The sequence below is a fragment of the Rutidosis leptorrhynchoides genome, chromosome 7, assembly GCF_046630445.1.
Source record: "Rutidosis leptorrhynchoides isolate AG116_Rl617_1_P2 chromosome 7, CSIRO_AGI_Rlap_v1, whole genome shotgun sequence".
Lineage (NCBI taxonomy): Eukaryota > Viridiplantae > Streptophyta > Magnoliopsida > Asterales > Asteraceae > Rutidosis > Rutidosis leptorrhynchoides.
The window spans coordinates 30,921,331-30,937,407 of NC_092339.1; the positions used below are offsets into that span (position 1 = coordinate 30,921,331).

A 16,077-nucleotide genomic window follows, 5' to 3' on the forward strand; every position below is an offset into this window, starting at 1 on the left:
TAACAATCTTATTTCGAGTGGAAATCTTACTTGAAATTGTTTTCGTGTCATGATTCTGCTTCAAGAACTTTCAAGCGATCCAAGGATCCTTTGAAGCTAGATCTATTTTTGTCATTTCCAGTAGGTTTATCCAAGGAACTTGAGGTAGTAATGATGTTCATAACATCATTCGATTCATACATATAAAGCTATCTTATTCGAAGGTTTAAACTTGTAATCACTAGAACATAGTTTAGTTAATTCTAAACTTGTTCGCAAATAAAAGTTAATCCTTCTAACTTGACTTTTAAAATCAACTAAACACATGTTCTATATCTATATGATATGCTAACTTAATGATTTAAAACCTGGAAACACGAAAAACACCGTAAAATCGGATTTACGCCGTCGTAGTAACACCGCGGGCTGTTTTGGGTTAGTTAATTAAAAACTATGATAAACTTTGATTTAAAAGTTGTTATTCTGGGAAAACAATTTTTATTATGAACATGAAACTATATCCAAAAATTATGGTTAAACTCAAAGTGGAAGTATGTTTTCTAAAATGGTCATCTAGACGTCGTTCTTTCGACTGAAATGACTACCTTTACAAAAACGACTTGTAACTTATTTTTCCGACTATAAACCTATTCTTTTTCTGTTTAGATTCATAAAATAGAGTTCAATATGAAACCATAGCAATTTGATTCACTAAAAATGGATTTAAAATGAAGAAGTTATGGGTAAAACAAGATTGGATAATTTTTCTCATTTTAGCTACGTGAAAATTGGTAACAAATCTATTCCAACCATAACTTAATCAACTTGCATTGTATATTATGTAATCTTGAGATACCATAGACACGTATACAATGTTTCAACCTATCATGTCGACACATCTATATATATTTCGGAACAACCATAGACACTCTATATGTGAATGTTGGAGTTAGCTATACAGGGTTGAGGTTGATTCCAAAATATATATAGTTTGAGTTGTGATCAATACTGAGATACGTATACACTGGGTCGTGGATTGATTCAAGATAATATTTATCGATTTATTTCTGTACATCTAACTGTGGACAACTAGTTGTAGGTTACTAACGAGGACAGCTGACTTAATAAACTTAAAACATCAAAATATATTAAAAGTATTGTAAATATATTTTGAACATGCTTTGATATATATGTATATATTGTTATAGGTTCGTGAATCAACCAGTGGCCAAGTCTGACTTCCCGACGAAGTAAAAATCTGTGAAAGTGAGTTATAGTCCCACTTTTAAAATCTAATATTTTTGAGATGAGAATACATGCAGGTTTTATAAATGATTTAAAAAATAGACACAAGTACGTGAAACTACATTATATGGTTGAATTATCGAAATCGAATATGCCCCTTTTTATTAAGTCTGGTAATCTAAGAATTAGGGAACAGACACCCTAATTGACGCGAATCCTAAAGATAGATCTATTGGGCCTAACAAACCCCATCCAAAGTACTGGATGCTTTAGTACTTCGAAATTTATATCATATCCGAAGGGTGTCCCGGAATGATGGGGATATTCTTATATATGCATCTTGTTAATGTTGGTTATCAGGTGTTCACCATATGAATGATTTTTATCTCTATGTATGGGATGTGTATTGAAATATGAAATCTTGTGGTCTATTGTTACGATTTGATATATATAGGTTAAACCTATAACTCACCAACATTTTTGTTGACGTTTAAAGCATGTTTATTCTCAGGTGAATACTAAGAGCTTCCGCTGTTACATACTAAAATAAGGACAAGATTTGGAGTCCATGTTTGTATGATATTGTGTAAAAACTGCATTCAAGAAACTGATTTCGATGTAACATATTTGTATTGTAAACCATTATGTAATGGTCGTGTGTAAACAGGATATTTTAGATTATCATTATTTGATAATCTACGTAAAGCTTTTTAAACCTTTATTTATGAAATAAAGGTTATGGTTTGTTTTAAAAATGAATGCAGTCTTTGAAAAACGTCTCATATAGAGGTCAAAACCTCGCAACGAAATCAATTAATATGGAACGTTTTTAATCAATAAGAACGGGACATTTCATGTGGGTGATAAGCGGTGATCATATCTAATCGAGTTCCCAATGCTTTTTATAATGACTGCTAAAAACGTGATGTGAATCGGATGTCGCGATCAGATATGATGGAGATAGGTACACCATGCCTGGAAAATACTTCCTTCAAATATAAGCGTATTAATCTCTCCATACTGTCTGTCTCCTTTATTGGTATAAAGTGAGCTGACTTAGTGAGACGATCAACTATCACCCAAATAGTGTCGTAACTACTTGCAGTCCTTGGCAATTTCGTAATGAAATCCATGGTTAATCTTTCCCATTTCCATTGAGAAATTTCTGGTTGTTGCATTAATCCTGACGGCTTTTGGTGCTCAGCTTTGACCTTCGCACATGTCAAACATTTGCTTACATAAGTAGCAATTTCTGTCTTCATATTAGGCCACCAATAGAACTTCTTAAGATCATGGTACATTTTCCCATTTCCTGGGTGAATTGAGTACCTCATTTTATGTGCTTCATCTAGTACTAGTTGCCTTAGGTTACCATGTTTTGGTACCCATATCCTACCAGCAAAATACAGTGTTCCATCAGCTTTTACTTCAAACTGTTTTTCTAACCCTTTGCTCATTTTGCCTTTTTCGTTTTCTTCTTTTAAAGCTTCTAAATGTGCTGCTTGAATTTTGTTTGTGAGATTAGTACGAATTGTAATGTTCAAAGCTCGGACCCTAAGAGGTTTTACTCTTTCTTTCCGACTTAGGGCATCAGCTACCACATTAGCCTTTCCGGGGTGGTAACGGATTTCACAATCGTAATCGTTCAATAACTCTACCCAATGATGTTGCCTCATATTGAGTTGTTTTTGATCCAAAATATGCTGAAGACTCTTATGGTCGGTGTATACTGTACACTTGGTTCCATATAGATAGTGTCTCCATATTTTGAGTGCAAAAACTACTGCTTCAAGTTCCAAATCATGCGTCGTATAGTTCCTTTCGTGAACTTTTAGTTGTCGCGAGGCGTATGCGATAACTTTTGTGCGTTGCATTAATACACATCCTAAACCTTGGCGCGAAGCATCACAATAGATCACGAAATCATCATTTCCTTCTGGTAATGACAAAATGGGTGCAGATGTTAACTTCTTCTTTAACAGTTGAAATGCGAATTCCTGTTCCGTGGACCAATCATACTTCTTTCCCTTTTGAGTCAACGCAGTTAAGGATTTGGCGATTTTAGGGAAATCTTGAATGAATCTTCGGTAGTAACCAGCAAGACCTAAGAATTGGTGGATTTGTGTTGGAGTCTTCGGTGTTTCCCATTTACTAATGACTTCGATCTTGGAAGGGTCAACTTAAATTCCTTGTTTACTGACAACATGACCCAAAAACTGTACTTCTTGTAACCAGAAATCACACTTCGAAAATTTTGCGTATAGTTCTTCTTTCTTGAGGATTTCTAGTACCAGTCTTAAGTGTTGCTCACGTTCTTCCTTGTTCTTCGAGTAAATCATTATGTCGTCGATAAAAACAATGACAAATTTGTCTAAATACGGTCTGTAGATGCGATTCATTAGATCCATGAATACTGCTGGAGCATTAGTCAATCCAAAAGGCATGACTAAAAACACATAGTGACCGTAGCGGGTTCTGAACGCGGTTTTAGGAACATCTTCTTCCTTTTACTCTCATCTGATGATATCCGGAGCGTAGATCAATCTTAGAATAAACACTTGATCCTTGCAATTGATCAAACAAATCATCAATCCTCGGTAATGGCTACCGATTCTTGATCGTTAATTTGTTTAATTCCCGGTAATCTATGCACATCCTCATAGATCCATCCTTCTTCTTGACGAACAGAATAGGAGCACCCCAAGTTGAAAAACTAGGACGAATAAATCCACGATCCGATAATTCTTGCAACTGGTTTTGTAATTCTTGCATTTCTGAAGGTGCAAGTCTATATGGGGATCGGGCTACAGGTGCAGCTCCTGGTACGAGCTCAATCTATAATTCTACACATCTGTGTGGAGGTAGCCCTGGTAATTCTTCTGGAAATACTTCGGGATATTCTCTTACAACCGGCACGTCATCAATGCTTCTTTCTTCGGTATTGATCTTCTTCACGTGTGCCAGAATAGCATAACAACCTTTTCTTATAAGTTTATGGGCCTTCATACAGCTGATAAGGTTCAACTTCGAGTTGCTCTTCACCCCATAAATCATTAATGATGTTTCATCCTTTCGAGGGATGCGAATCGCTTTCTTAGTGCAAACAACTTCCGTTCCTATTTTGGACATCCAGTTCTTGCCAACGATTACGTCAAAACTTCCTAATTCTATAGGTATCAAATCGATTTTGAAGGTTCCACCAGCGAGATTTATTTTGCAATCATGGCAAATTTTATCGGCTTTTATCAGTTTACCATTAGCTAATTCAATAGTATATTTATCGTCTAGAGGTAATGATGCACATTTCAGTTTAGAACAAAAGTCTTTACACATATAACTTCTATCAGCACCCGTATCAAACATAATAAAAGCTAGTTGATTATTAACGGTAAACGTACCCGTAACAAGATCAGGGTCCTCACGTGCTTCGCTGACATTAATGTTAAATGCCCTCCCACGTGCGGGTTCTTTGTTCTTCTCCTTATCAGGGCATTGATTTATAAAGTGACCAGACTTCCCGCATCCAAAACATTTCTTGACATCGGTCGATTTTGTCTTTACTTCAGAAACGGTGGCATAACAATCTTTCGCCACATGTCCTTTCTTGTTGTTCTTATCACAGACCACCTGGCAATAACCTGAATGGTGGGTGTAACATCTTTTGAAAAACGGATGGGGTCCCTTATAGTTTGGACTAGCAGTTGCCCCATCTTGTTTACCTTTAAAAGTCTATCGCCTCTTCAGGTGAGTACTTTTGCCCTTATAGTCTTCCCATTTCCTCTTCCTTCAGTTATCTTGACTTCGGTAATTGGTGCCTTAATCGAACTCTCCGTGATCTGGTCCATAAGTTGATGTGCCATTCTCATGGCTTCCTGCATCGTATTCGATTTGGATGATGTAACATTTCCTTTGATATTGATCGACAAACCGTCAATATACATCTCTATCTTTCGTTTCTCGTTTGGCACTAATTCGGGACACAACAAGGCTAGTTTCCTGAAACGCTTTTCATAGTTATTGAGATTCACACCGATAACCTTCAGATTACGTAACTCAGATTCCATTTTTCTGATCTCATTTTGAGGACAGTACTCCTCGATAAGCATCTTTTTCAATTCTTCCCAAGAGATATCAAATGCCGTATCTACTCCTTCTGCTTTAGCATAATTGTTCCACCAAGTAAGTGCACCGTCTTGCAACGGCACGAAGCATACTTTGACTTGTCTCCGTCCGCACAATTACTGATTTTGAAAACGGACTCCATCTTTTCAAACCATCGGGTTAGACCGACTGGTCCCTCGGTTCCACTAAACGTCTGTGGTTTGCATGCTTGAAAATTTTTGTATGAGCATCTGTTTCGTGATTTTGTATTCACAGCTGCTGCTTCGGCTACAGCTTTTGCCGCCTCAGTTGCAGCAATTTTTTCATTCACTCGTTTCTCGACTAGTTCCTCAAACTCAGCATCCGACATTTGAGACATGTTTCTTCAATAAGCACAACAGATATAATTAATCACGTAGAATACTATAGATGTAGCGAGTAATTAATGGTACATCATGGCATATTAATAATATGAACCCATTATTATAAAAGCTTTTTCTTTTTATTAGCATTTTATAATTATTTTTAGGGTATTACCTACCCGTTAAAGTTCATACTTAATAGCTTAGTACAACAATTAACTACTACAATTCAAATAATATTCTATTATGAAAAAAGTAATGCATTATCATTTCACGCTTTATTCTTCAATGCATTATGGTACAACGATACAATACCATTTATTCACATAAGTTTATTTTACATAAAACATATGTAGAGTAAAGCACACTAATTAATATTATACAATGCGCGAAGTGATGTCGTAGCGGAAATGGTTTTTAAAAGCGGCGAGACTTCTTGTTATCAGGTACTGGAATAACGCTTATCTGAGCGGTACGTTTATATTTTTTTTGAGGTTCTGAGGTACTTGATACTTCAATAGAGTTGGTAAGAGAAGGGTGACTAGGGGTAGCAATATTAGGAGCAACAATTGCTTTATTAATTTTTGGATTCCGCAATTCTGGGTTGGTGACTACAGGTTCCTTTCCTTTGTTAACTTCTTTTTCAGTAATCTCCTTTACTTCCTCCTCCTCCTCGCTGATCTCATCTAATGAACTATCTGAGTCATGTGTAGGAGAATATGTTTGACCGGTGGTCATGAGCCGATATATGCCTGGCGTAATTGGCACAACCCGCCCGTCGGCAGTGTATCTGGCCCAGTATCCATGTTCATTTAGAAATGGACGGCTCTCGTTTATTCCAGGGATCACGGTACCATCGAAATGATACTGTGGGTTCGGAAAACTAGGGTTGGGTGGAGCTGGGACCTCCTCTGAGTTTACCGGGAGTTGAGATTCCCCGGCTACCACAATTTCTTCTTTAATAGGTATTGGAACGCCCTTTTCAGTTGTGGAGAGAATAGATTCAGTGTCTGATTCCGAGTCGTACAAAATGATAGGATTAGAAGAAGTCATCTATCACATAATTGAAACAACAATTACGTTAGCATATAAATATATCATATATAGTGTTTTTGACAAGATGGTAAGCAAAAATCGGTAAAAACAGATACGGTCATAGTCCAGACTCATTAATGCATCCTAACAATTACCAGTTAAATACACTAATGCAAATTCTGGTTCCCTATGACCTCAAGCTCGGATACCAACTGTAACGACCCGTCAAAATCGCTATTGACGCGGCACGTTAATCATTGATTCCACAGTGAGGTTTTGACCTCTATATGATACGTTTTGATAAAATATTGCATTCATTAAAATAAGTGACTTTCTAAACATAGAAAGTTCTAAACATGTGGGCGAGTGCTTAAGTATAAGCAAATCCCCAAAATACATAAGTCTTTATTTTACAGGTTGACATCATAGTCAAATTATTTATTACACAACGTAGTTTTGTTTCAAATGCAATAAACTTTATACAAAGCATGAGAGACTGCATACAAGCAACAAGCAACAAGCACATCACAACGGAAGCAGTCTAAGAACTGAGAATAAAAAATGCTAAAAAGGTCAGCACGAATGTTGGTGAGTTATAGTTTTAATTGCTCGAGTCATAAGTATATAAAGATGGACCACAAGATTTCATCAAAAGTTTATCAATAGATTCTACGTAACAGAGCACCCTGGTTGTAACGACCCAACTTTTTCAACTTTCTTTTATGCCTTGTGTTTTTGTGAAACTACGTATTTGTGCGTACTATGCTACTTTATACTCTGGAACCTTTATATACATGGTTTACTTTCATTTATATGTTAAAATGTGCCTTAGAGTACGTAGGATACTTAACTTGATCACCGGAAGCCTTATTGACCGTTAGTGTCACTTGACGTTACGAACAAACTGCGTACTGCGTACACGTTTAACTTTTGTCGTAATCGGAATATTATGACTATGAAATCTTAATTATTATTTTATAATAATAATTACTTGGGTTTTTAGATGCTTAATTACGCGTAGTAATTTACTTATGCTTACTAGTTAGTCTTGTTAGACTTTCTACCTTGTTGGGCCTTAGCCCACCCTACACTAGTTAGTGAACTATTTAATTAGCCCAATTATTAATAGCTAGTGACCCATTAATAAGTAAGATAAATGCCCATTTATTAGAGGGAACATGCTAGCATTTATGTCAAGTATTATCCTTAATGTTGCATGGGATCCTAACATAAGCACCAACTTTAGACAACCATTAACCATAAAGAAAAAAATTGTCCCCCTTGTTCCCCCCATGTTCCCACGTTTTTGACACCACTACCACCTCCTCCCCATCTATAAATACAAGCCTTATTCCATTCATTTTACACTTGCTCTCATTTGCATTTCACACACACTTACTCTCTTATTTTCTCTCTAGTATTTCTCACTCTAAAACTTGTAAGTTTTTGATTTTTCTTCTTCTTCCCTTCTTAATCACGTGTTTAACATCATCATTTAAAGGAATCAAGCTTTTTAACTTTTGATCTTGATTACATCTTGTAGATTCAAACATGGATTTGAATCCTTCAAGAACATGGAAGATTCAAGCTTTCTAGCTTTGAATCTTCACCTACTTTATAGATCTACATCTTTTTAGCTTTAATCTTGTTATTTTGTTGTAAAGATTCAAACTTTTGTTTGTAATCTTCATGTAACTTAAAGATCCAAGCTTTATGCTTCAAGATCTTCAAGAACAACCAAGTTGCAAGCTTTCTAGCTTGGATCTTCATATCTTTTGTTGGATCTAAGTTTTCTAACTTATGATCTCATTATTTCGTTATAAAGATCAAAACTTGTGTTTATGGTCTTCATATAACTTAAAGATCTAAGCTTTATGCTTCAAGTTCTTCAAGAACACTAAAGGTTCAAGCTTTCTAGCTTTGTGACCTTATAACTTGTGTGAAAGGGATCCAAGCTCTCTAGCTTAGGGTTCCATCACTTCATTTGATTTATATTGTGTTAATACTTGTTTGATTGAAGTAAAGTTTGTAACTTTGTTTGTAAATAGAACTTGTATTTGTGTTAAGACTAAGGATATGATGTAACCTTGGTTCATCATCCATCTAAGACTCTTAAATGAGTTGTGTTCTTACTTGGTCTTAACATATTGTGTGTTGATGGTAGAATCTTGGTCAAGGTGATGCTAACCCGTCAATGAGTTGTACACTTGAAGCTACAAGCATCAAGGATGAGAACCGTGATGAGCATCAAGCACCAAGAACCCCACCGGAGCACTTGTTTACTGTTTTACAGGATCTGATCAGTAACCTGGGCTACTGGAAAGTTAATTTTCAGTTAGTTCGGTTCGAGTAGATGATTTTTCATTTAGGCCACGTCTTAATCCGAGTTACGGTTTAGGATTTACGGCCCTCCGAAAGTCACTACGCCGTTGTAACGTTGTGCTGAAATTTCTGACCTACTCTCACTTAAACCGTCGCCATGGTCAAATGAAGATGAGTTAGGTTCTGAAAATTGGTCAGAGGTTAGGGGACTAATATACGGAGCCATAGCCACTGACTACGCATCTTTTTGATTTACGTAGAGGTCTTAGCAGCTGACCGAAGTCAGCCTATTATTTCAATCTCTATTCTTGTCAAACTTACTTAGCTTTTATGAAGATGATGATGATGACACTTAAACTTATTTTATGCACTATTAGAACTTATAAGGACAACATACTGACCTAGTAACCTTTGATTTAGGTTGACGACCTTTCGGACCAACTTACTACTTGCATACTTTAATTACCGACTTTACCGCTTTTATCACTGTGAGTTATAGCATCCTTTTTTACTTATACTATTTTTGGGACTGAGAATACATGCGCTTTTTACGTTTTACTTACTTGACATGAGTACTTAAACTTTTCATATGTGTGGGTTATATACAGCATAAAGATTCCCCTTAGCACGGTAACGTTTAACTATTGGTTTTTGAATCGGTAGACGCGAATATTAGATATGGATCCATAGGGTTTGACATCCCCACTCGGGCTAGTCGCGCTAGCATTTAACGGGTGTTTAATACTTCGAGGACATATGCACTCGCCAGGTATACTTTCAGGGGGTGATATTTATATTTACGTTAAGTCTGGTTACCATGTGCCCACGGTTAAACATATACTTTTCTTACTACTTTGAAACATTGAAATCTCGTGGTCAATCTTACGTTACTGTTACAACTTAAACTATAGCTCACCAACATTCATGTTGACTTTTTAAGCATGTATTTCTCAGGTGCTTAGACGTTGTTGCTTCCGCTGTTAGACTTGCTGTCATGCTGTTATAGCTTTGCTGTTAAGGACCTGCTGTGTTAGATTTCCGCTGCATTACTTAGAGATGTCTCAATCATGGAACTTTTCTTTTGCATTCGTAATCTATATTATTTTCAAATAATGACTTTGTAACGACCTTTGTGTCACGTTATCTTTTGTAAACGCTATCTTTTTATGAATGCAAAACTGGTTTTCAAACAACATGTAGTATTTGACCGTGTAAAGATCCTGTTATTGACGAATCGTACACGATGGTTTTGTACGGGGCGTCACACTGGTAACTAAACTTAATGCTATAATAATAATTACCCCTGTTGTTTTAATACACGTAAACCAACGTGTCGTAAACTCAAGTAACATACGTCCGTTAAAAGGCTAGCGCTCTAGCTCGGACGGGGATGTCAAACCCTATGGATCCATATTCAATTACTCGCGCCCACCAGTCCACATCATATGTACTGGCAGTTACTAGTTACCAAAGCTAAGAGATTTTCGGTTTAAACTCAGTGTAGAATTAAGTATATACTTGTGCCCATTGCGTATAAAATAAAGTGCATGTATTCTCAGCCCAAAAATATTTAAAGCATTTAAAAAGGGATCTATAAACTCACGGTTCAATATTGAGATTCAATATTGTAGGCAAATTGCGTAGACGTAATGATAGTAGACGACTGTACGGTTGGCCTTGGATTCACGAAAAATACCCCCAAACAATACCCACGATTTCCTTAGCTTTAAACCAATTTGAAACTCATTTTCAGAATCACCCGAACATAACTCCGTCGTAGTATATTATTATTTATATCTTAATAATAATGATAATTATAATAATAAAAATAAAAATAATATGGATAAATGATACACGTATGTGTATGCCAGTCAAAAGGAAAGAAAAAAATTTATAATATGAAGATGTAATATGCGTGAATGTGTATATCTTCTCTAGGCCAAACAATCGCATTATTTATAACCACACTTGCTAGTTGCTACAGACATATCCCATCTATCCATCCATTCAACCTAAAATTTTATCATGATAATTTTTCAAACGTGATTTATAATAATACAAGAGGTCATCATTTTGGTTTAGGATGCCGACACTCATTTTTATCCCATAGGTGTCACGGACCGCTATGTTATCCCCTGTACCAATAATTACTGATTAAAAGTCTTATAAAATTTTTATATTTTAAGATAACGTTAAAATATTTATCCTTGTCATGACAGCTAAGGGATAAGTTGTAAAAATGGCTCTAGATATTTATAAATTATTATATACGTTTTTAAATAAAATTTACCACTCAAAATTTTATATATAAAGTTTATAGTTTATAAAATTATACTTTTTACAAGAATTAAAGTTCTTTTTTAAAAAAATTTGTGACTAACCCCCATTTTAATATATTTAGATATATAATAAATTTATTCATTTTATTTAATATATATATTTGATCGAGATAAATAAATGGAAAGACTCAAATGTTACATATCATATATGTCCTCATGAGTTCACTTTTAGTGGGGCCTAAAAACATAAATCCAATCCCAAAATGATAATTGCATTCTTCCTCACGGGTTGCCCTCAAAACTTACAACGTTTAACTTATTCCATATGTGATGATAATGAAAAATTAAAAATTTGTTCTTTCGGCCATAAAGTTGATTAAGGGACCCGACTTTTGAATTATATCATACGAAAGTTGGAAGAAATTTAGAAAGTGATATCTTAATTACATAATAGAATATATTAAATAATAAAACGTGAAGAAATAATATGGTCGCACACTTAAAAAAATCTTGAAGTCGTGATATTTCTTTTCTATTATTTTTTTTTAACAATTACAATTATTAATAATTAAAATATGAAATCGTAGAGAAACAAAAGTTTACATATTTAGTTATAACAATTAAATCGCATAATATTTTATCAACGTCTTTCAACTTATTATATATATACATATCTATTTATAAACCGCTGTTCGTGAATCGTCGGGAATGGTCGCAGGGTAAATGAATGTGTAAACTAGTTCAAAAAGTTTTAAGAGTCATCAATATAGGTTCGCTTATCATGTCGGACATATTTTATCCTGTAATTAATTTATTAATATGAAATTTTTCGGGTCGTTACAACAGGGCCAAAACAAGCCCGAACCCTCACAGTACTAAAACTCGAGAGAACATAAAACCAAATAACAATTAAAATCTTATCATCATCATCATCATTTTTTTTTAACGGCGAATTTGCATCGGCGGATCACTTATTTCAACGACCCTCATCATTTGCACCCACACACGCTAGAAGGAAACTCCTACCCGAGTTGCTTGGCAACTAATCGCGGGACATGGGTTGCTTGACAACTAATCGCAGGAAATTGGAGAGAAAACCTTCCGCCCCCAGAAATTGAACCTGGGTTGCTTGGCAACTAATCGTGGGGTCTTCCACACTGAGTCATGATATCAACATAAATATAAATATAAATAGAAATATAAGTATAAATATAAATATAAGTATATATATATATATATATATATATATATATATATATATATATATATATATATATAATATAAATATTTGTACACACACATATATATATCTATATATCTATACATATCTATATCTATATCTATTATATATATGTGTACTACATAATTTGGGTCAAAGTGTAACTTCTTTCTACCCCACACAACTTTAAAGTTTAAACCCCCCTTCCACTTTTACTAATCAAGAAATTTTACAGTATATACTAACTTTTGTTTGATACTTTGATCTATATATCTATATCTATGTTTATTGCTGGCAACACTTGCACCATTTGACAACAAAAAATCACCTACCCTGCTTAGTTATTAAACTACCGTTTTTCGCAGCAGGCAACAAACACAAACTTCATTAAAAAACAAAAGATGGAGGATGTTGGTATCAAACTGTTTGGAAAAAAGATTGTGCTGCCTGATACTATTAATCTTCGGGTCATCTCCCCGGCCGCCACAACGGATCCTAACGGTGGTAGTCGTGATGATAAAGACGGTGGTTTTGTCAAGACTTGTTTGGAAAAAGAGAAAGTAAACAGAGAAGTTGCAAATAAGGTATGCAAATATGCAGATAATATATGAACACACACTGTACACACCACATGTATGTGTTTGCATTTCATATTTTTATAAATCCAAAATCAACCCAATCGATATAAGGATTAAATAATTAATGGGTTAGTTTTAGTTTTTCATAAGATTGATGTTTCAATGGTAAAAGATGAAGGCTTGTACTATGGATAACATGTTGCTGTCTTTTTGAATGTATTGTTCTGAATCTTTACATTTCATATTGCTATGAAGATTGGAGGTTTAATGAAATGACCAATCTGTTTAATTTGACCAACTGATAAAATGGTCAAACTCAATAATTTTCAAGTTCAAATTTCTGTTTAGTGATTTTACAATTTATTTATCTCAAAGATGACTTGTATAGTATTCTGCTTTAATTTTTAAGACATAATCAGTTACCAACATTTTTTCATGATCTCAAATCACTTTCTTGAAGTTAAAGTTATAAGCTATTGATTTGACTCCGAAAAGTCAAACTGTACTTTCTGTTTGAACAAAGTTGCCTTACTGTTTTAAACTTTTCATATTTTCAGGATCAATCAAAAGCAAATCACAATGAACCCAGACAAGAATCAGACAATCCTAAAACTCCATCAATCAATGAAGAAACAAGAGCACAAGTACCAGAACATAAACAAACAAATGATCAACAATTGAAAACCTTGAAAAAACCAGACAAGATTCTCCCATGTCCTCGTTGTACAAGCATGGACACAAAATTCTGTTACTTTAACAACTACAACGTTAACCAACCGCGCCACTTTTGCAAAAGCTGCCAAAGATATTGGACCGCTGGTGGCGCTATGAGAAACATGCCTGTCGGAGCAGGTCGTCGTAAAAACAAGAATTCTAATCCAACTTTCGATTCGTTCCCTGAAAACATTAAAGTAAAAAATGAATTTTATTCCAATATACCTAAATTTCATTCTGTTCCTAGCCCTGCAGTTTCTTGGCCTTACAATCACATTAACGCGTCTACACCAATTCCGCCGCCCATTATTCCTTCAACGCCAATCTACCCTTCAACATATTATAATTGTGTTCCATTCTTGCCTCAATTTGAAAGTGGTACAAACTTAGGAAAACATTCAAGAGATGAGGTGTTGATGAGATCTTTATATTGTGATGATACATTAAAGAAACAAAAGAATTCGATTTTGATTCCTAAGACACTTAGAATTGATGATCTTGATGAAGCTGCAAAGAGTTCTATATGGGTATCACTTGGAATTAAAAATGAAAACTTTAAAGCGTTTCAAGAAAAGGGCGAAAAGAAGCATCAAGTTGCTACAAATTCTCCCCTTCAACACGCGAACCCTGCAGCTTTCTCTAGATCAGTTTGCTTTCAAGAAACAGCATAAAAATGGATGCTTTTCGCGTAATAGTATTGTAGCATAGAATTGTATACTTTAGGTTTTTCGATTTTCTAGATCTTCTACTTTGTTTATCATCAATTTTCTTGAAATGTGACTCTTTGTCCATTTTTTCATTGATGACTCAAATGGATGCAGTAAAATGCACAGTTTATACATAATTCAACAACTTGCAGTCTTTTATGTTGCTATGATTCTTGTTTAGTCTAATCATCATCAACATACAAGGTGTAACTCTAGGCTCATTGGTATGTGTTAAATCAAATCTTGGCAAATGTTATGTGTATCGCGCCACAATGATGTTTAACTCGAAAGTAAACTTGTGCTTACATGACACGACTCGTTGTACTACAACTTAACCCAATTAAGTCATGAGTAAGTGTTGGGAAATATAAGGATCATGTTGTACGCCTTTAATTTCGTCACTTTACTTAGGCTCGAGGGCTAAAAAAGTTGTGTAAAATTATGAATCATGTATACAACTAAATAAAACTCTTTGTACAAGGAAAAAATTGACTCTTCTTCATATTTTTGTCATCAAGATAGATTTTTGTTTTTGTTTTTGTTTTTTTTTTTTGATTTTTTTTGCATTCTGATACCAAAAATGATATGTAACTAATCTAACATGAATTACACTTACCACAAAATATATACTATTAATGTTAAAAAGACTTACATTTAATTATATTTGGAATATTGAATGAATTGACCCTACAAGAAGATATTATGAGGAACAAGCAAATTCAAGCCACAATTTATATACGATATGTGAGTTGTTATGTGGACCTAAAATGTCAAGTCTCTATCTTTTGCCTTTTGCTTTCTTAATTTCCTTATATCTCATTTTCCTTTATGTTCCTTATTATTAATGTTTGGGCAAGTAAAGTTCACCTCACATTGTTCTCATCGGGCTAGTTCAAGCCACTCATTAATAAAAATATCTATTGAACCTTTTTTTAAAGGAAAAAAAATACCTAAAATGGTGTTAGTATCATGTGGAAATGCTTAAATTGAAAAGTAAGCCCATGGTTGTTTTTAAGGGTTCAAACAATTAACATAAATGAAAACAAGACAACAAAATGTCACATCTTTTATGAACTTATCTAAATAGAATCTTAACAAAGTTAGACAAACCTAACAATTCATATGAAAAAATATTGACCATTTTGTGTAGGTTTTTCACGTTAGACTCTTTTTAACGCAGCGCTATGGGAGTTTTTTCGAGTTGATGACGCCCATCGCGCCCCTAACCCGGCGTGATGGGGTAAAAAATGGTGTGGCGCGATGGTTGGATCACCGGACGAGTTTGCAGGGTGATGGGTGTTTGACGAATCGGAGCAGGCCACGTGTGGGAGGCAACGGATATATATCCGTTGAAATGAATTTTTTTTTCTTTTATAAATATCACATTTCTATACAATTTTTACACACACTTCTTTCTTTCAATACTTCTAAAATATCTAAAATATTCTAAACTTCTCTAAAAAAAATGTCACAAAGTTTGTTTAATGCTTTTGATATGTGGGATTCATATGTTCTTGAAGATTTGGAATTTTTACG

The 16,077-nt window shown here is 34.6% G+C and overlaps 1 protein-coding gene across 1 annotated transcript; it reads left to right on the forward strand.

Moving 5' to 3' along the window:
- The first annotated feature begins 12,711 nt into the window (after positions 1-12,711).
- On the forward strand, positions 12,712-14,526 carry LOC139857483 (cyclic dof factor 1-like). Its single transcript, XM_071846256.1, has 2 exons — positions 12,712-13,126; positions 13,678-14,526. Exons 1-2 carry the CDS (start codon positions 12,944-12,946, stop codon positions 14,503-14,505), a joined length of 1,011 nt encoding a protein of 336 aa, XP_071702357.1. The 5' UTR covers positions 12,712-12,943; the 3' UTR covers positions 14,506-14,526.
- Positions 14,527-16,077: the final 1,551 nt, after the last annotated feature.